At 47.2% G+C, this 24256-nt stretch overlaps 1 protein-coding gene across 8 annotated transcripts in view; it reads left to right on the top strand.

The window, feature by feature from the left end:
- Positions 1-24256, top strand: part of RASAL2 (RAS protein activator like 2) — a 163954-nt gene that overhangs the window by 129634 nt on the left and 10064 nt on the right. For 6 of the 8 annotated variants that reach the window (XM_058029866.1, XM_058029864.1, XM_058029863.1 and 3 more), the window contains 10 exons: positions 6226-6379; positions 7872-7970; positions 8698-9252; positions 11242-11386; positions 13997-14141; positions 15003-15239; positions 15890-16091; positions 18347-18546; positions 19707-20559; positions 23821-23955. In XM_058029866.1, coding sequence (XP_057885849.1) covers positions 6226-6379; positions 7872-7970; positions 8698-9252; positions 11242-11386; positions 13997-14141; positions 15003-15239; positions 15890-16091; positions 18347-18546; positions 19707-20559; positions 23821-23955 — 2725 coding nt within the window. The remainder of the gene's footprint in view (positions 1-6225; positions 6380-7871; positions 7971-8697; positions 9253-11241; positions 11387-13996; positions 14142-15002; positions 15240-15889; positions 16092-18346; positions 18547-19706; positions 20560-23820; positions 23956-24256) is intronic. The other 2 variants (XM_058029867.1, XM_058029865.1) reach the window with 1 other exon arrangement.

Genomic DNA, 24256 nt, shown 5'->3' with positions numbered 1-24256 from the left:
TGAGGCTCTTTAATGTGTGGCCAGTGCAGCATCTCACCAGGTTGCCAGCAGCTCTCACCATGAGGGGACCTGGCACCGTGTCACTGTGGCATCTTTCACAGCTTTTCCAGCCTGTTTCCTCCTGCTTCCTTTGGGCTTTTCAACTCACACATTCATCTGTAATGCTTTCTCAGTGTCCATAATATATAAAACATGTAAAAAAGGCATGAGAAAAAACTTAAGGAAAATCTTGTTTGAAAGGAGAGACCAAATGAATATTTCCAGTTTGTGGGCAGGAATTTGAGGGTATCTCCAAGAGGACCAGCAGTTCTGTTTACAGAGAGGGAGCAAAGATGATTGTGACTGGCTGCATATGGTCTCAGTGACTGCAGCAAAGCTCTGCAGACAGCTGGGAGGGCTTTGCCCTGTTGGGATTTACTGCCACGTGGGAATCCTCCTGCTTTGCTAAAAGTCATTTCTGGCATTATGAGCCAGAGGCAGCGGGGCTGGGAATGGGCTCCGGCGGGGCACAGGGAAGCAGGTAGCCATGGCTCTGGGCTTCATGGTCAAAAGGTACCACTCCTCCAGCCACAGCTTCTTCTACTTTGGGTGAGTTCCTGTTCCTCCCTCCTTGCCTCTTTGCAGTGAGAAAATAGCAGGGCTCCTCTAAATGATAGAAGCAAAACCCACCGTGTTTTTCAGGTTCGCTCTAATTTAACGCCGGTTTTTGAAAAAAAGGGTGGAGGATTTTCTCCCTGATTTAGCTGTCAGGATGGAAATCTGTGTTACACAATGCCTTATTAAGGCTTGACTCACTCCCAGCTTGCATTCATTCAGCATATCTGTAGCTATCAGCACTCTGGAGTGTGGGGAGAGGAGAGGGAGGAGTGGTTTGTTTCTGGAGGGACGCCTCACTCCTGCTTTGGTGAACTTATTTCTTTCAGCAATTGTTTGGTTTTTCACTGAAAACTTAACAAGATCCCAGCATTTGTCACAGACCTTCCTCTTAATGCTGGGCTACTCTCTCCCACCTGCAAGCTCACTTGACCCCTTTATAAATAGATATTTTCTAATGGCTGATGCTTCTCTGCAAAGGCTCCTCCATGGAGCATTCACCTTGAGTTTAGCAGGGAAATGAAACTGCATCAATTAAGCATTTCTGGTCCATCAAAACAAACCAATTGGAAACGTTAATAGCAGAGACCAGAGGAGAGAGGAGAACTCTCCTGCTGTGAAATTCAGCAGCCTGCTTGGCTGAGCCCTGAGAGGTGTCTGTTAGACAAGCTGTGATCTGCAGGGAGAGCAGGCAGGCAGGGAAGGGCTTTGCAAATCCAGGATTCAAACAATGAGGCTTTGGGTAGGACCTTGCCAGAAAGGACCAGAATCTCAGTGGAAGACTAGAATAATATACTCAGAAAAACCCAGCATTTAATCACACCTGAGTGTAACTTGCAGATAAATAAGTTACCCTAAGTTTCTGATTTTTCAAAAAAAACCAGAAATTAATAATAAAACTGGTTAGACTTGTAGAATTGTTGACCAGGTAATAGGATGTTCAGATAATTGGCAGTTGGAAAATGAAGAGGGGTGTGGTGCCTACAAAATGAGCATTTGGACAGGGAAAATCCTGGTGCTGCAGCACGGGCAGAGCCGGTGAATTGCAGGGGATGCTGGAGACGGTAGGGTCCCGTTCCACGGGGCTGGGAGCTGGGAGAACAGCAGAAAATTCTCTGCATTACAGTCCAGGCTCTCCCCTGTGACTTTGCAGAGTGGCTGAGTACTGAATTCGACTTTCTGCTCTTGGGGAGTGCCTCCCAGCACGTGGGGATTGCTGGAATTATTTGAAGCATGCAGACGAGCAGCTTGGTGTAAGGCAATTTGGAGACTTGGCTGTAGCTGGGTGCTTGGGCTGAGCTCTTTCCTTTCACACCAGTTTGGTAAAGGAAAGTTCATTTTTAAACTTTTTTTTCTTCCAAATCTTTTGGATTATTGATGTCCACAGACTTGTTTTACAAGTAACATAGAGCTCTCCCTGGTAAGCTTGGTAATTGGAAGTCTTTTGTGCCTTGTAGGTTGGCTTTTAAATAGGTCAAAATCAGCAGGAGAGCTTCATAACCAGAGCAATTAGGATTTTAACCCTTTATTCTACATGCCTTACAGACAGTAGAATATAATAGGGCTTTGCTAATAGGCTGCTGTGTGCCATGGGCAGCCACTGAAAGCCAGAGGTTTCCAGTTCCCGGCTTACAACCAAGATTTTCCTGTCATGGAAAATTACTGAATTATGGTGTGCAAGGAGAAAGGGTCAGCTTGGGGCTGGGCCAGCAAGATGGGGTGGTTGGAGAGCTCTTTCTCAGTGGCAGTTGCATGCTGCTGCCAGGTCAGTGGTTTAGGGCATTGTCTGGGCTCTGATTTACAAGGAAGTGATGCAGCTCTGAAGACCAGTGCTCCAAAACATGTGAAAAGAGGTGAGAAGTTTAAAATGCTCCCTGACATGCTCCTCCTCTGTCTGTTTTTCCTATGGGAAAGAATTTATGGAGAATTTATAAGAATTATTTGGTGCCTTGATAACTGTTTGAACTCCCATATAGTTCCTTTGCAATCTCTGTTGTTTACAGACATAGATAGAAAAAGCAACAGGATGAAAAGTTGATCATGGGAGGTTAGTTGTAATTTAAAACAGGATTTGTGTTGTTAATGGAGCTGTTTAACAGAAACAGATTTGTACAAACAACCCTTCCCCCACTTTTTGCATGTGTGATCTTCCTGTTTACAGTAATCTGCTTCCCTGGGATTACCTCTCTGCTGACAGAGTCTGAGCAATGCTCATTTTCCCAGTAGCTTCCTACCTAATACAGGAAGGACCCTGTTAATCCAGCCCCTTTGCTGGACACTGGGACATGAATTAGTGGCATCTATGGCAAAAGGAAGCCAGCAAGCAATTTTCTTTCCTTTTTACAGATTCAGCATATCAGATGAGGCTTTAAAGCAGCAGAGAAGTATTATTTCTGTATAATTATTGCCTGTATTGATTGGGATGTTGCTGATATAGGCACAAGTCAAAGATTTGCTTTGCAGATCTATCAATAGATGAAATCTATACTATGGTGCTCACAAATGCATGCACTTGTGTTTGTAAATGCATGTGGTCGCATCTAACCAACAGCTTTAGGATGTTCTGATGTTTGTGGAAGATAAAGTGCCAGTTCTAAGCCACTTCATCGCTTTATTGAGCTGTTTTAAATATGGTAACTTCAAAGGATTGCTGGAACAGACTGACATTTGTCTGCCACAGGACCCTGAGTCAACAGAACCAGCAGTGCTCCAGCTGCTCTGCAACAGTCCCCAGTGCTCACAGCCCACTGGTCAGAAGAGCAGTGGAGCAGCAGAGATGCTCCTGAAAGGTGACTTTGCAAGATGGGATGTGCAGGCTTGGAGTGCATCTGCTGTGTGTACCTGCCTTGCCCCTGCCCTGTTCCCAGAGGCTGTTTGGAGGCTTTCCTGGAAGATTCCTTGCTCTCTCACGTGTCCTTTAATGTCTGGATCTCATCAAAGCTGCAGGAAAGGACAAGGAGGAACTTCTGTGTCTGGGAAGGTCACCTTAGCCACGCCTGCAGAGCTGCCTCTGCTGGCTGCCAGCCCCCCCTAATCTCCTTAGGGGATGCTGTGCCTTGGCAACCCAGGAGCAGGCAGGGGCCTCTCCTGGCACTGTGGGGAGGGAGCAGAGCTGACAAGGAGGGAGCTTTCCTCACTGTACCTCTGGCTGCTCTCCTGCTCCCAGCCTATCTGCCTGGCACGGTGTTCCTCTGAAATCTGTAACCTGAGGCTTGAGGAAGAGCTCCTGTTGGATTTGTTTGTGCCTTTCTTCCTCTCTGGGCAGGATTTGTTGTGTGAGATGTGGCAGGAGCAGGAGGTTTGGAGGGAAGGAAGGGCTGTGGCATGAGGCACCGCTATGATCTGGAGATGCTCTGCTAAGTGGCTCTACAGTTGTTTTGTGTAGGTCTGCTTGCCTTGTCTTGCTCCAAGTGCAGCCTCTGCTTAACTGGAAATTGCTACATATCTTTTTTTTCATTTTTTCCCCCTCCTTTCTTTGGTAATTATTTCTCTTTCCCTCCTCTTCCCCCTCTTTGTGCTCACTCCATGCTTTCCTTCACTGACCAGGCGCTGGCTGCAGGCTCCCAGGACTTTGTAAGGACAGGAATTGCTCAGTTTGAGGCAGGGACAGAAGCCAAGTGACCTCAGCAGTGCTTTCTTGAGAGGAAAAATTAGAGAGGATTTTGCAGAGATGACATTAGAGTGGTGTATTGTGGTGTGTTTATTTTAGACTTGCCCAACCTTAACTGCAGCAAGTGCTCAATTATACATGGCTGAGGTTTGGGTTTGCCTTGGTTCAGCTGCTGCTGGAACCTGTTAGAACAAAGCACAGCACAGCCAGGGCTGCTGTTTGCATCTGAAATCTGGCTTTGGAATATTCCTCCCATCAAAGGGTTTTGCTGCCTGCACTTAGGTCATTCAGAGTATGAAATGGGAACAAAGTTCTCCCTCACTGTTTAATAAATCTTATTGTGTGTGAATCTGCTCCAATACCTGCAGCATTTCATTCCATACAAAAGAGCAGCTGGGTGAGCTCTGCTTGTTGCATTGCCTGGATCCTTTGTGGTACCCAAGGTTTTGTTAGGATGCCTTTTCCAAATGTTTGGGGTTTTTTGCCTCTGAGTTCCCCTATAGAATTGCTCACAGGTGGGAGGAGTTTGATTTTGCTAAGGATAAAGAATGTGAGGAACTTTATTTTTGTATATGTGAGAGAAGTGTAGAGAAACTAATTACTTTTCAAAATTAGGGAAGCTGTTGGAGGTAGCTGTGCTTTTCTTTCCTCTATAAATAACATTTTTTAACAATTTCCATTTGATACTGGGGACTGAATCAAAGACGAAACACTGTGAGGATGAACACAGGAGCTCTGTTTCTCTGAGTGATGTGTAGAGAGCTGATACTCTCTGCTTCCACATCTGTTCCTTGTGCCCAGTCACACTTGCTGGATGGGCAGCCCCATTTCTGGAGTCGCCTTCAGGGATCACTGAGCACAGAGACTTCAGTATCTTATCAAAAGCTAGACCTGCCAGGCCAGCAGCTCCTTCTCTGCTAAGCTGGGACTCTGTGCCCTCCTCCTTGCTGCTCAGCTGTGAAGGACTTGACTGAATTCCTGTCACAGGAAAAATAAGATGTGTCTGGATGTGATGTTTACCTTGAGCTGCAAGCTGTGCCTCAGGTGTTCTGTGACTCTTGCAGAAGCCTCTAGGGCAGGTTGGAGGCAGAAGGAGAAGCCACATCACCTCTGAACTGGGCACGTTTTGACAGCAGAGCTCCCCACTATGCACAAATTGCATTAAATCATGTTGGGAGAGCACAGAAAGGGTTAAAGCACATTTGATAATGTCACTGTTGATTGTCAAAAGCTGTGGCATAGTGGAGGGAGGGAAATGCCTTTGAGAAGTGTTCAAGTGGGGATAAAGAGAAAACTGCCTTGATAAAAAAGTGCTGTGAATGTGGGAGATTTCAGCTGTGGTGGAGCTCAGGGATTTACAGGACAATCAGCTGGGAAGGAGAAGCAGTATGTGTTAGTGAGAAGTTAAAGAGAAAGAAAGTATCAAAAAAATTGGAAATTCAAGCTGGAAGAAGCAGCTGAAAAGGAAAATGCAAAATGACTGATTTGAGCAATCGTGAAGTGGGATGGAATTTGTGTGTTTTGTGTATTTGTATATTAAGTGTAAAGGCTTTGAATGTGAAAAATCAAGTATATTGTGAAGGGTCATCTGCTCTAATGAATAATCCTCATTCTGCATTGGTTACAGATTTAGGGATCCATGTGCTCTTTGCTGCTAATACACAACATCTGTCTACTAATCTAGCTAGTAACAAGTATTTTCATTATTACATCCTAAGCTACCTATAGGGGCTTTTTAAAAATTTCAGCAGTTAATTTCTGAATTTTTTGCTGCTGTTCTTTCACTGACAGCTTGGCAGCTATAATTTCTAGGTCAGTGGGAATGAACTTCCTAGGCTGGATATTGCCTTGGGAGTCTGGGGTTGCTGGCCTAATGTTATTTTCATAAGGTTTGCAGACTAATTGTGGAAGTTGCTCTGAATAAGCACCGAGACAAGCTGCAGCTTTGTCTGGCATCTTGCCAGCTCTTTTTGGTAATTGTGAGAAAAACCAAGACATTTCCTTTCCTCCTTGTCCTCCAGACCACGTGAGCTGCCCAAGCTGAAGGAGTCCCGTTCCCATGAGTCTTTACTGAACCAAGCCAGCACCATAGAGACTCTGGACTTTGCAGCAGAAGAAGCAGTCTTTGTCAAACCACTTCACAACAGCATCCTTGGACGAGACTTCTGCTTTGAGGTAGGGACAGGCTCCAACACAGGCAGCTGCCATCCCCCTGAACCCTTGGGGAATGCTGCTCCAGGACTGGGGACTGGGAAACAGAGCAGCAGCCACTGCCAGGCTGAGGTTTGGGTGGGAGCTGTTGAGCCTCCATATGACTTTTGAAGTCCTTGAGGCTAATGGCATCAGTCACTGAAACAGAGAGAAGTCTTTTTCTAATTGAAAAATCTCTTGAGTTTGATAAGTATTTGTAGTGTGCATGCAAATGTATGGTTGATACATACAGAACAATGGATATGCAATAGTGTGTACATTAGCTGTGTGTTCACCCCTCCAAATTCACCTAAAATTGAATTTAGAAAATTGACTGTACCCAAGAAAGGAGTTTTCCAGTCAGAGCCCCATTCCATTAGCTCAGTGCCTTCAAGTTGCCAGAGGAGAAGCCTCAGTGGCTGTGGACGTGTCCATGGCTCTGTGAAGCAGCCTCCAGAGCTCCCTTGGCTGTTTCAGCAGAGGCTGCAGGCTGTGTGAGCTCAGTCCTGCCATCACAGCTCCAGCAGTGCAGCCCTGTGTGTCTGCATGCAGCTGAGGCCACATCACCTGTCGTGGCAGGGGCAGGTCACTCTGCCTTCAGCAGGATTAGTCAGATGTGTCTGAACTTCTGGAACAAAGATCTGTTTACAACCTGGAAAATTCTGGCAGTAAATCAGCGTGTCAGGCTCTGGTCCCTCATGATGCATCCAGGAACTGTTCCTGTTTGCTTCAGCCTCGTTCTTCTGGCTGGAAACACTTTGCAGTTTGCTTGGGCTTGGGGAGTTGGGTGGAAAACACTGGCAGCAGCTTAGCTCTGAGGCTGTTGCCTCAAACTGCTTTGTAATTGTGAGCACAAATGAATGGAAAGAGTAAATGAGGCTTGTCAGGCCACGTAAGAGGGGAAGGAACGAGGCGGTTCCCTGGTGTGGGAAAGCAGAGCTGTCAGGGCTGGAGCAGAGCACAGCTCCCTCAGTTTGTTTAGGCTGCTGCTGCCTATATGGACCCCTGGAAATATTTTGTATTTACTGAAGTCATTATGGCCAGTGGGTTTTGCCTTATGCTAATGCATTGTCAGTTCTGTCTTTACACTGTTGGTAACCAGATCCTGTGCCCCTGGGCCTTCACAGGGAAATCAGCAAGCTTTAATAGCCACAGATCAATTAACAACTCTTTTAAAATAGAAAGATTAACTGGCTGATTAAAGCTTTGTTTAAAAGTCTTTAAGAGGAGCCTCTGGTGCTCTTAATTTTATATAAATTCTTTACTTTCTCTAGTTTTATAGAACCTCAAACTTCTTTTACTCTCTGCATTTTGTGGGCCTTTTATCCTCTCTGCCTCCTAGGCCGCTGTATTTTTGCCTCCCTTTTTCATATTTACTTTGTTACTCAAACGTTGTTTATCTTCCTCCTTGCTTTTTGCAGCCTCTTCCATGTCTCCTAGGCTTGCCTGAGCTCAGTCTGTCATTTATTCATTGCAGGTAACCTACTCCAAGGGCAGTAAATGCTTCAGTTGTTCCTCTGCAGCAGAGAGGGACTGGTGGATGGAAAACATACGCAGACTATCGCAGCCGATGAAGGTAATGGGAGCTGCAGAAATGAGATTAGTGGGGGAATGGAGGTGGGATGATTGGATTTTAGTCCAGTGTACCAGGGCTTCCCACAGATGCATCCTCAATTAATTTAGTCTGGGGAGCTGTCTGCTCATCCATGTGTCTAAAGCTGCCCTGTGCTATTCCAGGAGTGCAGCAGGGCAGACCTTTAATGAGTAAACACACACCAGCCTGTTCCTGATCCCTGCCCAGTGCCAGCCTGGGATGCAGGCTGGATTCCTGAGGCCGTGCACCTGGGAAAGATGGGGCATGCCTTCATAAGGGTCATGTTTTAATCTAGGAACCCAAAAAACCCAACATTAAACCAATTGGAGCTGGAGTGAGACAGGGAACCAAGTTATAGATCAGCTGGAAATGTCTGATAAGTCACTCCATAGCTGCAGTCCTAACTCCCAGGGACAGACTAACAGTGCTCTGGGAGTGTTTGTTTTCTAAAGCATTTCAAATACAGCTTTTGAAGAAGAAAAATATTCCAACATTCTTGACATACAAAAGACAGCCCTTTGCCTGTGTTTTAGAAAATGTCCATTTTTCTAGAGATTCCAATTCTCTCTGGATCAGCCTGTCTGATTCTGAGTTCTGACTCTGTCCTTGCCTCAGACAGAAAAGGCAGCACCTTTGCTGCTGCTTCAGAAGATGAAATATTCAACTTTTAGGGGTTTGGAATCAGAACTGATCTCTCTCTCCTGCACAGGACAATTGCCGTCGAGCTGAAAACGTGCTTCGCCTCTGGATCATAGAGGCCAAGGATCTGACCCCTAAGAAGAAATACTTCTGTGAGCTGTGCCTTGATGACACCCTCTTTGCCCGCACCACCAGCAAAGCAAAAGCAGACAACATTTTCTGGGGGGAGCACTTTGAGTTCTACAGCCTCCCACACATTCAGAGCATCACTGTTCACATCTACAAGGACGTGGAGAAGAAGAAGAAAAAGGACAAGAACAATTACGTGGGGCTGGTCAACATCCCCACGGCCAGCGTGAGCGGCCGGCAGTTTGTGGAGAAATGGTACCCAGTGAGCACCCCCACAGCCAGCAAGGGCAAGGCAGGGGGGCCCTCCATCCGCATCAAATCCCGCTACCAGACCATCACCATCCTGCCCATGGAGCAGTACAAGGAGTTTGGGGAGTATGTCACCAGCAACTACGCCCTGCTGTGCTCCGTGCTGGAACCCGTCATCAGCGTCAAGAACAAGGAGGAGATGGCTTCTGCCTTGGTGCACATCCTTCAGAGCACTGGGAGAGCCAAGGTAAGCACAGGTGGCTCCTGAACCTCAGAGAAAGGGAAAACACAATTCAAATCACTTGCTGTGCCTGTGTTGTGCCAAAGTAGAATGCAATATGGAGATTGTTTATCCAAAGTGAGGATGTTTTGTTTCCTTGGCGTGTCAGGGGCAAGTGTGTGTGTGTGTGTTGGGACAGTTGGGTGACAGTCACGAGATTCTGTGCAGTGTGTGCAGAGTGAGTGCTTGGCAGATTCAGTTTAGATGGAATGTGTATAGTATAGTATAATAAAGTAATTAATTAGCCTTCTGATATCCATGGAGTCCTCCTCATCATTCTCTCCCCTTCATCAAAGTCACCTTTGATTTACAATGGGTGTTGTGTATGAAGTGTAAGCAGGAAGGCTCTGTAACTTGGTGTTATTCTGAAAATCAGCACCTACCTTTGAGTGTTCCCTTGCATTTCTAAAATCAGGATGTAGGTTAAGAGAGGAGTGAACAGGGGGTTGGTAAACTGGAGAAGTGCTTCTATAAATAAGCCTGGGCTACAATGAGCAGTGGGTGCTGGTGCTGAGTCAGCAGATCAATGCAGCATTGATTTGGTCAGTGTTTGAGCAGCCATTTGGGGGATTTGTGCTGACTTAATGGTGGTCCCACCTGTTCCAAGGATGCTCTTAGGACCTCTGGGTGCCCACTGGTTCCTTCAGATGGGTTGTGGGAAAGTGTCCTGCAGGTCATGGGAAGTTCTGGAAGCATTAGCCTGCATTGATCTCTCTGGCTGCTGCTGCTGTGTGAGTAGGGCCACACTGGAGGCACCTTCTGCCAGTGCATCCAGCTAGAGCAAACAAAGCACAAATCAGAGGGATAGAGATGGAGAAGGATGGCTGCAGACAACACCCAAGGGACAGCCTCACCTAACTATTCCTAACTAGAAAAGGTGCTTTTCTGCTTAGCCCTTGAAAACTGGTGTTCTGTGACACTGTGTGTGACAGGAACATGTTCCTTAAGTGATCTGATGAGAGAAGCTGGTAGCTAAGATTGTGTTGAAACCCTGCTGGAAAACAGGCTCTGGACTGCTGCAGTGCCTGCTGCAACAAGTTGATAAATTAGTGTTAAAACTTTGCATTCCTGTTGTGTGAAGTTCTGAACCTCTATTTATGGGAGGCACAGGTGGCTCAGGCTGCCATAAAGCTCCTTAGAGGGTGTTTCCAGCTCATACTTCTGCTGATGGGGATGCAGCTGGATGTTCCCAGTTTGTGCCAGGTGAAAAGAATTTTTGTGGGTTTTGTTGAAAAGAAACAACTATAATGGACTGAAATCCAAGAGTGCTAAATGCTGTTTACTCCCATAAAGTTACCACTTGAGGAAATAAGTATTACTGTAGAATTAGACCCTATATCAAGAGATTATTCTCTGTATCAAGGCTTGCTGACAGTTCCTGCCTGGACAATCTAAAACAGTTCAAGTTAAGCCATGTAGATAACCAGCAATTTGAATGTTAACTTTTATTTTTCCAAATCCTAAAGCAGTCTTGGTTTGCGAATTTAATTTGTTAAGCCATTCTTCTTATTCAAATATCATCAAGCTGTAATAACTTGTGTGTCACTTCTAATTTGGATTTTTAAATCCATGTTTCTATGGAATGTTGCTTATAAAGATAAGGATTAATATAATAGCACAGTTTCTGTCAGCAGACAAAGCCTCTGATAAACAAGCCGCTGAGAGGTTCTGTTCTGGAGCTGAACTGAAACACAGGCTTGGCTGCACAGGTTTTTTTTAGAGACTTTTGCTTCATCCTTTATAATTTGTGATCTATATCATTCTACAAATATAATAAACCCAAGAGGAGACCTGGCTATTTCCTCAGTCCTTACTTCATGTGGCAGCTGCACCCCTTGTCTCAGGCTGAGAAATCATTTATTATCCTGAAATATCCTTCCTTCTTGGCTTCTGCAGTTAGCCTGGCACAACTGAGCTGGTTCAAATCACCTTTGCCCTTTGACCTTTTTCCCTCAGGACTTCTTGACAGACTTGGTGATGGCTGAGGTAGATCGTTGTGCAGAACACGATGTCTTGATCTTCAGGGAGAACACACTTGCTACCAAAGCTATTGAGGAATACCTCAAGCTGGTAGGACAGAAGTACCTCCAGGATGCACTGGGTAAGAAACCCCCTGTTTGCACAGCAAGGGCTGACCCTGAGCTGTGGCTGCAGCTGGGAATGTGGGATGGGAAGGAGCAGCCTCAGCCTGAGTGTCCCATACACAGACAGCACACTGTCCTGCTCTCCATGCCCTTCCTCCACGTGGAGAAGGTGCTCTTTGGTGCCTGCAGGAGAAGCACCCATGCAAGGCAAGATTTGATGTAGCTGAGTCCCTTTTCAAGTTTGTGTTGCCATCTTCTGTTTTTCTGGGTAACTTTGTTTTGTGTCTCTGGTGTGCTAAATAGGTATAACACTGCAATTTCTTTGTGAGCAATGGTGCTTGTTCTGTCTGATATAGGCTTGAAAGAGGGGTTTTGACACATAGTCCTTGGAGAAACAAGGCCAGGGAGTGAGGCTGCAAGGCTGCTGAGCATCCCAGGACAGGAGATCAGGATGCATCCTGTCTGGGAAGCCTCTTGCCTGTGTTTATCCCTGCTCTTTATTCACTGACTCATTAAAACTCCTTGGCCATCCTGGGATCTCCCGCTCCATCCTCCCCACAGGGTCCTCATGCCCACTGTTACATGCCAGGGTGGACTCTGATAATTTTGTTATTGTCCCCCCTCCACCAAGAGGTTCTGCTCTAGTCATAACCCAGTGCCTGGGGAATTCCTGGCCACCCAAAGTCAGCAGCAAAGGGCACCAAACCCAGCTGGCTGCCTCACACAGCCTCACCACAGTCAGATTTCAGCAGCTCCACACAAATCTTCCTTCTCCACAGTTGCACAATGAGCCACCCACCCCCTGTTGTTTCTGGGATGAAGAAAGCTTTGGAAATTGATACAAGAGAAACAAGATCAGGCCAAAGCCAAGTCCCAAACCACATCCTTTCTCAAAAAGGGGAAAAAAAGCCAAGTTGCTTGCTTTCCCAGCAGTCTCGCTTGTCCTCAGCAATCCCAGACTCTGGCAGGGCATCAAGGAGATAGCTGGCTAAATTAGTGCTCCAAGGGTCACTGCAGTCACTGGGATTGCATCCAGTTTGGCCATTTCTGGAGTGTAATGAGCCTGTTCTGGTAGTCTTATTCTCCTGGGTGCGACCACTGAGTGTAAGTCACAGTTGTGGGCTCTCACCTGGTACAGAGAAACGAGCAGCCTGCTGCTTTGTGCTGTGCTTCCCAGCAGGCTGAACATCAGCTGGGGAACCACTCCATTACAGCTGACTGCAAGCTCCTTAATGTGCAGTAATTGCATAAAATATTCTAACATTAATGACTGCTAATACATCATTTAGCACTGAGTGATAAGATGGTAAATCACAGGCGGGAGAGATGGAAAATGCCCCCAAGGCTGTCCAGCTTGTCTGCAGCTCAGGGCAACTTTGCTCATGACAATATCCCCATCTAATTCTTTGTCAGGTTTTAAATGTCATTTTACTCAGCTGCCCTGTTCTTTGAAAGGATTAATGGCACTGTGGTTGGTGTTAGCAATGTAACATGTCTGGAAGGGAATCTTATATCTGATTATAGCAGGGTCTTTTGGGCCACAAAGAATAAGTTTCAAATATATTTAAGGATAAAATAATATTATCAGTAAACAAGAGTTAAAACAGAATTGGCTCAATTAAAGTGATGCCAGCAGTTTTGCAAGTAAGAGATTTAGATGCCCTCAGCAAAAATTAAGAAAATGTGGTGCCTGCTTGGCTTGCAACAACACCAAGCTGAGATTTGGGAAGGGGCTGAGAGGTGTTCAAGGGGTTTTAGGAAAGCAAAGGCTAAAAACAAACCCCTTTTCCACAAATAAGCCTTGTGTTAGCTCAGAGCCAGTGAGATCATCTGAGGAGATGAACTTGAAAGACATTGAATCATTAAACCAGTGAATAAAGGGTTTTTCCTAGTGAACACCCAACAGCTTAAAAATCACTTGGAATGCCTGCATACAGAGGAGGGAAAGCACTGAGTAGCTCGTTCCAGTCTGTCAGACAAAGGCAGCTTCATGTGGTTTATATGTGAGCAGTTTCTGTTGTGATGCTGAAAGGGAAGGGTGACAGAAATGCCAAGGAGCTCGAAAGATGCAGGCCATAAAAACACTGTAAGGTGTTGATCTAAGAGGTTGACAAATTAGCAGCATCTAGCTAGGGCTTGGCTATTACTCTTATTCAAGAGCAAGGTGACACTTTTTAAAATTAAAAAAAAGGGCAGATTTAGCAATAATATAAATAAATATCATTGCCAGAGCATTTTCTGGGGAAATTATGAAGACATACAACACACAGCTTCATTGCTAGGACTGTGGATAATTTCATAGTTGGTAACACTGAATACCAAGTCAAATCCTCCTCTCTAGGCCATAAGGGAAGTGCCTGCAGGGTTGCTAAGCAGAGCCATCCTGTTTTTGCACTGTGCTTGGGGACACACGGGCACAGGAGGCTGCAGCATCAGAGCCCAGGCTGTGCTCTGCTGGGGAAGGGCGGGGAGGAGTTGTGTCCCCAACAGCTGGTGTCTGGAGGCTGAGCTGCAGACACCCAGAGCAGGACAGGCAGTTGCCAGGGAAAGACATAAGCAGGATTTAAAGGTGTGTCAAGTAGGCTTTTCTTGTAACTACCCTGGTTCCTTCTCTTCCCTTCTTCCAGGGGAGTTTATCAAGGCTGTGTATGAGTCAGATGAAAACTGTGAAGCAGATCCCAGCAGGTGCTCACAGAGTGAATTAGCTGATCATCAGTGCAACCTGAAAATGTGTTGTGAGCTGGTCTTCTGCAAGATTATCAATTCTTACTGGTAAGGCCCCTTCCTTCCCTCCCTTTGTCCCTGTTTGCTCAGGGGGGCCTGTTCCTCCTCTGAGGGTGAGGGAGCAGCAGTGGGACAGGGAAGGAGCACAGCCCCTTCCATCCTCCCAGGCTGCCTTTGTGCCCTCTCCTCACTGCCTTCCTGCCTGTAACTCCAGACTGCAGGTGAACCTGTGCCCAGACTGAGGGGTCCAACCCACAAACCACACCTCCCCAAATCCCTGCCAAGGGAACACATGCTGAGAGTGACTGGATAAGGAGGGAATAAAGTCAGGAGATAATAGCTTAGCTTGGACTTGGCATAAAAAGCTGATGTGTACAGAAGACTTTTAGACCCTTCAGATGTGTGGAATTGAACAGGAACTCACAGAGAGGAAGCACTGTCAGGGAGATTTCTATTAATCTCTGTTTCTGAGTAGCAATGGAGGAAGAGGGGCCTTTGCTTTGGCACGAAGCAAAGGCATAATATTGAGAGCCTAACAAGCAAGGTAAAACTGTCAGATATGGAGATGAGCTCCGTTTGGCTCGTTTGTTTTCAGTATTCTAATACCCTGTTTGCTCCAGGGTAACAATGGATAAGTAGTTCTAGCTTGCAAATCAGCCTGTCTGGAAATGGCTTCACTTAACACAGATGAACAAGGGGTGCTTTAAAGACTACTTAAGTGCCACCAGATTAAATGGGGATCTATGAATAGAGGCTTAATGACATTACCTAGCCTAGAGAGAAAGAGAAAAAAAGGGGAGGTAAAAAAGAGCTGATGTTTTCGAGTGACTGATCACCAGCTCAACTTCTTGCATCTCGTTGCCAGCGCAATTTAATTTCTCTTTTTTTTGGTTTTCTTTTGCTTTCCAGTGTGTTCCCTCGTGAGCTGAAGGAGGTGTTTGCATCCTGGAAGCAGCAGTGCCTGAACAGGGGCAAGCAGGACATCAGCGAGCGCCTGATCAGCGCCTCGCTGTTCCTGCGCTTCCTGTGCCCTGCCATCATGTCCCCCAGCCTCTTCAACCTGATGCAGGAGTACCCCGATGACCAAACCTCCCGCACGCTCACCCTCATCGCCAAAGTCATCCAGAACCTCGCCAACTTTGCCAAGTAGGTGCTGCCAGGGCAACCAAAACCTGCAGCGTGCCCCACTCCTGGCTGTGCTCACAGGCAGCTGGTTCTATGTCAGACTGAAGCCAGGTTTAGCACAGGGGGAATCTTCTCACTTGGATGTGAGCGCTTGAGACACCTCAGATAAATTCTTCTTATGTGCAGACTGGAGTGTGTTGGATTCTGTGGAGGGGACACACCATAAAACCAAGAGGAGTCATGCACTACCATATTTTCTATGCTGTTTCAAAGGGAAAGAAGATCCTTGCTGTTTCAAGAATCATGATTTTCTCCCTCCAGAGTTCTCAGTTGAATGATACAAAGGGCATGGCACATCTCCTACATGGGAGAAGAGAAAGAGTATGTGTGGGAGGGAGCAGGGAGAGGTGTGATTTGTAATATAAACAGTGAGGTAGTAGTATTTAAGTAAGTACAACAAAGCAGTGAATCTCTTAAATTGTCCTGTTGTTTTTTCCCTCCAAGACTGCAAAATCTTCAGGTTTTGAATTTTTATTTTTTGGAAGATACTCCAAATCTTCAGAAAGGCAGGTCTAAAGTAAAGTGTTTAAGTAATTGTCTGTAAGCACTTGTACTCTGTATATTGTGTGGAGGTTATTGACTGGGTTTCCCCCCACCTCCCTTTCCTGCAGGTTTGGTATTAAGGAAGAGTACATGGCCTTCATGAACGAGTTTTTGGAACATGAGTGGGGAGGAATGCAGCGTTTTCTGAGGGAGCTCTCTAACCCAGATACCATCTCCAACATGCCTGGATACGACGGCTACATCGACCTGGGCAAGGAGCTCTCGGTGCTGCATTCCCTCCTCTGGGAGGTTGTGTCCCAGCTTGATAAGGTAAAGCTGTTTGGAGTCCCTGGAAGGAGAGTACAGGGATGGTTCCATGGCAGCAGCAAACACTGGAGAGTTCCAGGGGAAGGCAGGAGGGGAATGTGTGATGGTGCTGTTTCACAGCTGCTCCATCTGTGGTTTCAGATCAGGCCCTGCAGCAGGGTGTGTGAGGTGGTTGGGCTTCAGCAGCACTGCAGGCACTTTGCAGAGCCTTTGGGAAGGTCAGGTGCTGAGGGCATTGCTTGGAAGTGGACCTGAAATCCCTGGGCAGCCCATCCTGTCTCATAAGTGAGGCTTTTGGACAGGAAAAGGCCAGGTTGCTGTGCCTGGTGGTGCTGAGGGAGGTGCTTTGCTGCCCAGCAGGCCCTCCCCTGTTCTGATGGAGGAATGAGTTGGCCCTGTGGAGCTGTGCTCATCAAGAGCCCCATCCAAAGCCTGCTGAGATGCTCTCATTTCCTTTGATTTTGGCACACAAGGAATGCCATGTCAGAGGCTGGATCTGCTCCCAGTGCCATCCTGCAGCAGAGCAAGATGCTTTCTGCTGTGCCCTGTGCTGGCTCCTGTGCAGGGTCCAGATTCTGTTTTTCTGATCCCAGCAGACACCACCAGCAATGAGCACTGCTTCCTTTTAGCTGTAGAAGCAGGAAAGGAGGAGCTTTGATCTTCCTTGGCTATGTGGGTTTGCAGGAACCAAGATCATTAAAATCTTGGTAGCAAATGTAGTTGATAAGGCCCAGAAAAGCTGAACTGAGTATTTTTATTTTTTTAAGTGCTTGGAACTGTTCCATACTTCAATTTTTAGAGGTGCATTATTTTGTCCATTTTCCATGTATGTTATTCTTTCTTTTGAAACTGGAGAAGTAAGGTGAATAACAATGCACTCAATTTTTATTGCATTAGGGTTTGCCAAAGTAGTTACTGGTTGTATATCTATTTTTTCACTGTACATTACTTAAAAGAAAAAAACAAAAATCTGAGTTTGTTGTGTCAGAGTAAATTGAAATGCCCTTGACTCAAAAACACTGTCTGTATATTAATCTTAGTTTGATAATAAGTTATGATGTTGGTTTTCAATTTACCTCATCCAGTGTAGATTCCAAATGTAAGGATCTGCGTGGCCCTTTCTGTAGGTTGGATGTATAGATCTATCCTAGCAGGCCCTTGGGAGCTGGTACAGTGGTTTCCTAAAAAGAGAATTAAGGGGTAAAGTTACATGCATTATGGCTTTACTGTAGGGAATGGCTGGGAAATAAGGAGAGGAGCCACCTTGAAGATTTTAATAGCCACAGTGCTGTATGAAAGTGTCTGTAAAGAGACCTTTCTCTGGAGCCAGACTGGCTGAATACCTGCTTATGGGGAAAACAGGGGTATCTTTGAGAAGAACATTGGTTTTGTAGCAGAATTTTAATTTTTTTAATAAATCTGCAGCTCCTTCACCTTCTTCCTGCAGTCCAGGAGCCTGGAGATGCCCTGTAGCTGATCTCCCAGCAGTGGCCCAAAGGGGTGAGCAGCCAGGGCCTGGAGGAGCAGCCTTCCTTGCTGAAGGCCAGCTGCTCTTACCCTCAGCCTGGCCAGCACTGAGCTAACCTGTAATTGGAGCCACACATTTCACCCCATGCTGATATGGGATGAGGATCACTGATGCTCTCATGCAGTTATTTTTCAAGTTTGGGTAGGGAAGAATGGCTTAATTAATTGTTGATAACAGTGCAGAAGGAGATGGCATCCATGCAGCATACCAAAACTGAAAGGCTTATGAAATGAAAACCTTCCCTTTCCTCATCACCCTCAATCCTCTCATGATCCCCCTCATCTGTTGGCATGCATTTCCTTTACCACATGACCCCCTTTGCCTGGAAAGTCCCCCCCACCAGCTGAATCTGTAGCCTTTGAATGCCCTTCAATGAGCAGATGCCGTAGTTTTCACTTTGACCTCACCCACCCGGGACCCAGTGTGCTTTGCATGATAGTTTTGCATTGGAATGGCAGTAGTTTTGTTTTATTGAGCATGATTTTTATTTTTTGGGGGTCAATCCTAATTTCTTTTCTATTTCCTTTTCTTTCCTCAATGTCTGCTGCACCCCGTTTCGTCTCCTCCATCCATCTGGTCGCCGTCGTTGCGCTGCTCCATAACACTGCATTCCGATCCTGGCACACCCGCACACAACCACCCACCCTCCTTCCTTCCACTCCATCCCTCTGTGCATCGGTACCAAAAAATCACAAACCCGCCGGATGTCGTGGTGCTTGTATCCAATTAGGGTGAAAATTCCTTCCTACAGGCAACCGTGGCAAAACTGGGACCTCTCCCCCGTATTCTTGCGGATATCACAAAATCCATGAGCAGCCCCACACCCACGCAGCAGCAGCTGAAGCGTTTCACGGAGCACAGCTCCAGCCCCAACGTCGCTGGGAGTCTCTCCTCGGGACTTCAGAAGATAACTGAGGACCCCAGCGATGGGTACGTCCCAGCTGGGGGGTTGTAAAGCTGTGAGGAGTGGGAGTGAGATGATCCTCGAGGTCTCCTTCCAGCAAAACTATTCTGCGGTTCCAAGGGTTGGGGGCTTCATCACCTGAGCTAGGGAATGGGGCCTCTCTTATGGGGAATGGACCATCCCAGTAAGAGGTGCACAAGGTGCCACTGGGCACCAGGAGCTTTGGACTTAGCCAGGACTCAACCACATCTCTGGGAGTCAATGACTTGAGCTGATAAAAAAATCAGTTCTGTGATTTACTGCCAGCCTGAGTACACGGTCAGCCATGGTGTTTCCTTCTGGCCATCAGGCTGCTAATGGAAAAACTGAGCTGTAGTCAGAATTAGTCCCTCCTGTGCTCCGTGCAGCATTTCTCACACTGTAACAGCTGTTAATCTGGAGCTGTGACATGGCAGAGCTGCCAAAGGGCTCAGCTGCTGCAGTACCTGTGCTGTCAGGCACAAGGGCCAGGTTGTCACATGCCCCCTGAGCTTACATCCAGCTCTGAAGGAGCTTTCACACAGCTCCTGCTGAATTTTAAGACCTCCATAATACACAGAGTCATAGAATCATTAAGGCTGGAAAAGCCTCTAAGAGTATAGAGTCCAACCGTTAGCCCTGCACTGCCAAGGCCACCACTAAACCATGTCCTCGTGTGCCACATCCTAACACCTTCCAAGGATGGTGACTCCAGCACTGTCTGGGCAGCCTGAGCCAGTGTTGATAATCCTTTGGGTGAAGAAATGTTTCCTGGTATCCAATTTAAACCATCCCTGGCACAATTTGAGATGATTTCCTTTTGTCCCATCTCTTGCTACATAATGGCAAAGGGTTAAATGGCATCTGAAGTGTTGCTAGACACAGAAGTGACTAAAGGGGGGAGGATTTAGTGGGAATGGTTTAGATTTCACCTGTAAAAAAAAAAATAAAGATGAAGGACTTCTTGAATCAAACACCATTCTCCAAGATAAGCGGTAATTAAGGAAGAGTGTGTTCTGACTTGCACACAAAGAGCTCATAAAAGGAAGTCTGGCTCCTTGAAGCTTTCAGTGGGGGGAGGTTAAGTGAGGTAGAAAGACTTCTCTGGGACAGATCTCTCGGGGTCTTGGCTGCTCAAAAATTAACCAAATTCCTTTCCACTCCACAGTGACATAAACAAGTTGAAGTCTCCAACCCAGGAAAATGTAGATGGACATTTTAGGGGCAAGACCTTACTCCTGGTTCAGCAGGCATCCACGCAGAGCATGACTTGCTCAGAGAAGGACGAGAAGGTAAGTGTCTTGCCCAACGGCCGCAGCATCTCCCTGATGGACCTGCAGGACCCCCACGCCGCTCACAGCGACAGCGCCTCCATGATGCACGACGTGCCTTTGCGCCTGGCGGGCAGCCAGCTCTCCGTCACCCAGGTGGCCACCATCAAGCAGCTGTGGGACACCCAGAGCACGCCCCAGAGCGCTCCCCAGGTGCGGAGGCCGCTGCACCCGGCCTGGAACCAGCAGGGCAGCCTGCGGCCCCTCTCCTTCCAAAACCCGGTGTACCAGCTGAACAACCCGAGCCCCCCCACGGCCAAGGCCTCCGTGGACTCCAGCCCGGAGAACCTGAGCACGGCCAGCTCCCGCAGCCGCAGCAACAGCGAGGACTTCAAGCCCAGCGGGCGCAGCAACAGCAGCCTGGAGGAGTCGGCCAAGCGCAGCTCGCAGAGCGAGGACTCGGCGCGGCGCCCCGAGCGGCACGTGCCCGTGGTGCTGCCGCGGCAGAACAGCAGCAGCCAGGCGCAGATCCGCAAGATGGAGCAGGCCGTGCTGGGCACCAGGGCCAAGACGCTGCACACGCTGACGCACAGCCCCTCCCTGCGCAGCACCGGCAGCGTCTCGGGGGCCTCGGGGGCCCCGGGCGCGGAGCCCGCGCAGAACGGGAGCCGCTCCCGGCACCAGTCCTCGTCCTCCAGGGAAAGCCCCGTGCCCAAGGTGCGCGCCATCCAGCGGCAGCAAACACAGCAGGTAAGGCAGCCCTGCCTCCAGGCCTCTGCTTTGGTGCTCAGCCCTTGGCCTCCAAAGCTTTCTGGACCTCTAAGCTGAATCAATAATAGCAGCACTTACACCGGTGGCCAATAGCAGCAAGTGTAAGGAATAATCGTGCTTGTCGCTCTCACAAGCTCGGCAAGCCACCTTATCTGTGCCACTGGGATGCTTTTGTACTAAATCTGAAGAAAAAAACAACTGTTTTCCATTTACTAAGGTGGCAGCAAACCTGCTGTAAGAAACAGAGCTGGAAAATTTCCCTGAATACAAAGGAAAAAAAAACCAGGAGCAGCTTTGTAGTGGTAGTTCAGATCGCCACGTGAGACTGTGTTTGCCCTGTGGTGCTAATTTAAAAGCAGAGCTGCCTCGAAACAGGGAAATGAACAAAGATAAAACATCACAGGATAACTGCTGCCAAAATAACAAATAAGCACAGTTGTCTAAAGTGTGGAGAAATCCATATTTCACCGTGATGAAGCAATCTCTTGCTGTTCCTCAGAAAACTGCTGCTTTTTCATTAATCATCCCAAACTATGAATAATGCAAATTTTTTTGTGGAAAGGAATGCTTATATCTACCAACTCCTAATGCACATTATCAGTTGCTCATAGGCAACTATAAATCAAGGTTTTCCTGTCAAAAAGCCATCATTCCTTGATCTTTAAAAAAAAATAATAACAATCCTGTTGTGATTTGCTGTGTATGAAAATATTTTCCTACATTAGTTTAATTTTACAGAAGAAGTGAGTATTTCAATGCTACAGTGAAGGTGGAAAACATGATCTGCAGGTCAGAGCTCTTGCAGGGGGAAGGCTTTGGGCTGTGAGGTGAAGGTGGCAGAACAACCTCTGCTGTGCCCAAGGTTTTCTTGGTGTTCCCTGACAGCAGAGCTTTTTTGGCAAACTCCTGAATGTTACAGGAAAAGCTGGGTGATGTCTGGGAACCCAGGAACAATCAGGGCTTCAAAACTACTTTAATACCTCAAGTGCATTGAAGTATGAGAGCAGAAACACTGAATCACAAGCCTAAGCTTAGTATGCCAAGTTAGTGATACCCAAAGAAGTAATTGTTTGTTATTTGAAGTGTGTGTGTGTTTGTACTCCCTGCAGTGTGTGTTTTACAGTGTGGTATAGGGCATGGCTAGGTGAGGGGTTTTTTGTGGAATACAACCAGACCTTGTGTGGTTCTGGTAGCACATTTTAGGCCAGTAAAAAGGATAAATGTGCAGGAGATGTGCATCCACTTGTTTTCCCACTGTACTTTCTGTACTAATTGTTTCCACTGGATTCATTAGAGTGCTTGCTCCTGCTTTATTCAGAGAAATCAATTTGTTCTCCCCTTCCCCACACCCATGAACAACGTCTTGAATGGTGCCAAATGGAGTGGCCAACATTTTTTTCAAGGCAAATTCCATTGCATCCTTTTAATTGCAAATCTTGTTGTGGAATTCTGTTCTTGTTTAAAAAAGAGAAAGAGAAAAGAGAAGTTGGGCATGTTCTTTCTGGGCATGTTCTTTCTAGGCATGTTTTGTGGGCGTTATAATTGTTAGACTCTGTTCTCTACAAGTCCCATTTGTTTCTGAATATAGAGCTGGGCCCTTTGTTTGCTGGGAGAGGTCACTTGTTGCCTTCCATTTCCATTTAGGAGGTAGGTGGGAACAGAAATGTCAGTGTGTTCCTCTGGAAGAGAGGCAAAGAGGGGAATTAATACATGCTCCTAGCAGGCTAATTCTTTTTTTTTTGCCCTTTATTGGAGAATAACTTGTGACCCATTAGCATGTGTGACTTGCCATCCACTTGATCTTGACAGCTTCCACAATTTTGCTGCTGGAAATATTCTGTCCTACACTTGGAAGCTTTTTTGGCCAGGTTTGCTGCTGCTCAGCAGTCTGGTGCAGGGCTGGGGATGTAGTTTATAGTCACCTTTCTGCTGTCTGAGTCCCCTGCAGCTCCAGTGGCTGGTGACAGTGTTCATCCATCCTGCTCCTCATTCTCCAGCCATTCACAGCCACGCATGGGCCATGGTCTCCCTTGTTCTGGCTGCCTGACAGCAAATGCCATCAAAAAAATCTGAATTAATGAGCTTTGCCAGGCTACCACACCATACCTAAGGGGCTGTTAACTTTCTTGTTGTGAAGACTTCCTTCTACACAAAAGGCCTTTGCCTAAATCCAGGGATTTTTGCTTAATTCCTATGCCTTTTCTTTGGCTTTACACTTCTGCTGAGGCTTCTTTCTGAGCAGGAGAAACACAGCAGGAGGGTGACATGATCCCTGGCTCCTAAAGAAGCTCTTCCTCCCCCATGGAGAGCTCCTGGCTGAGACTGGGATTTGACAAGCTCCAGCCAGGGAGCACAGTGCACTTGGGTGCACCACTGGGCCAGGCAGGGAGCTGAAGAGCTGCCTGGGCACAAAAAGAAGCTGCAGCTGGGGAGAAGTTGATCTTTTGCATTTCTCAAAAACATAAGACAATTTGCTCTTTCAGGAGTCATTATGCTAATTCCTGCGCTTATAAACTTGTCTTTGTCTGTGAAAATTGCTTGGAATTTGTAGCAAGCCATGTTTTCCCCAGCCAGGCAGAGAGTTTCTTGTCTCTTTTCTTGGCTCCCTGTTTGGATTCCCTTGAAGAGGGGAGAGAGAGCCTCCAGAGAGGTTGGACATTTCCCCCCATCAGCACAGCTGGCCCTGGCAGGGCAGCTACGCTGCAATGGACCATCCAAACCTGGCAGGCACTGCTGGGATCATGCCACACCTCCCTGCCACATCAACTGTACAGTCCCAGGCTCCACTGCAGTCTGTCCCAGCCCGGCTGAGGAAGCTGCTCCTGGAGCTTCTCTGCACTCAGGGAACCCAACCTGTCTCACCTGAGCACGCTGCGAGCAGAGCTCTGTCACTGTGTGTTCTCTGTGCAAGAGGTGGCAGGGTGAGAAAGCCTTGCTGACAGCGTGGCAAAGGGAAGCAGTGGATGTGAACAGGATTGGGAAACAAGAACTTTTTCAGAGAGTAACTCACTTTGGAGAGGAAGAAAAATTTCCAAAGCGGGTTTGGTTTTAGAGGATTCAGGTAGGTGCTGGAGGTCCAAAGTCAACGCAGGATGGAGTATCCCTGCAGGAGACCTTCCAGGGATCCTTTGAGGCTGCCAGATCCATGGGTACCTTTCTCCTCCAGCTGAGCTGGATGTCAGAGCTGGTTAGTGTGCACTTTGTCTGGTGGATGCCAACGCCCAGGTGTCTCTGCCCCAGGTGCAGTCACCGGTGGACTCGGCCACGCTGTCCCCGGTGGAGAGGACGGCGGCGTGGGTGTTCAACAACGGCCAGTACGAGGACACCAAGAAGGACACGACTCAGAGCCTGGATGAAGTCAAGCATGCTGAGAAGGTAGATTTGATTCTGAGTGCTGTGCACCCCACAGCGAGTTCAGAGGGATTTTCAGGGCCTGCTGTCACAGCATCACACATTCTCACTCAGGTTATATCAGTGATCACTAACTCAGTAAATGAAGTAAATCAGGATTGTTAACCCCACTGAGCATGGCTTAGGACATGCACAGGGACTGTGCAGGGCTGCAGCTCAGCTTTCATCAGTAGCAGCAGTCAGATTTATCTTGGGCTTCTCCTGAGGCAAATGCCTGTCACCCAGGTACTGCAAGGTTTCTGAGCTGCACAGAAATCTGCATGGT

Source organism: Melospiza georgiana, chromosome 9 (genome assembly GCF_028018845.1).
Source record: "Melospiza georgiana isolate bMelGeo1 chromosome 9, bMelGeo1.pri, whole genome shotgun sequence".
Lineage (NCBI taxonomy): Eukaryota > Metazoa > Chordata > Aves > Passeriformes > Passerellidae > Melospiza > Melospiza georgiana.
This window is presented reverse-complemented; position numbering and strand designations above follow the sequence as displayed.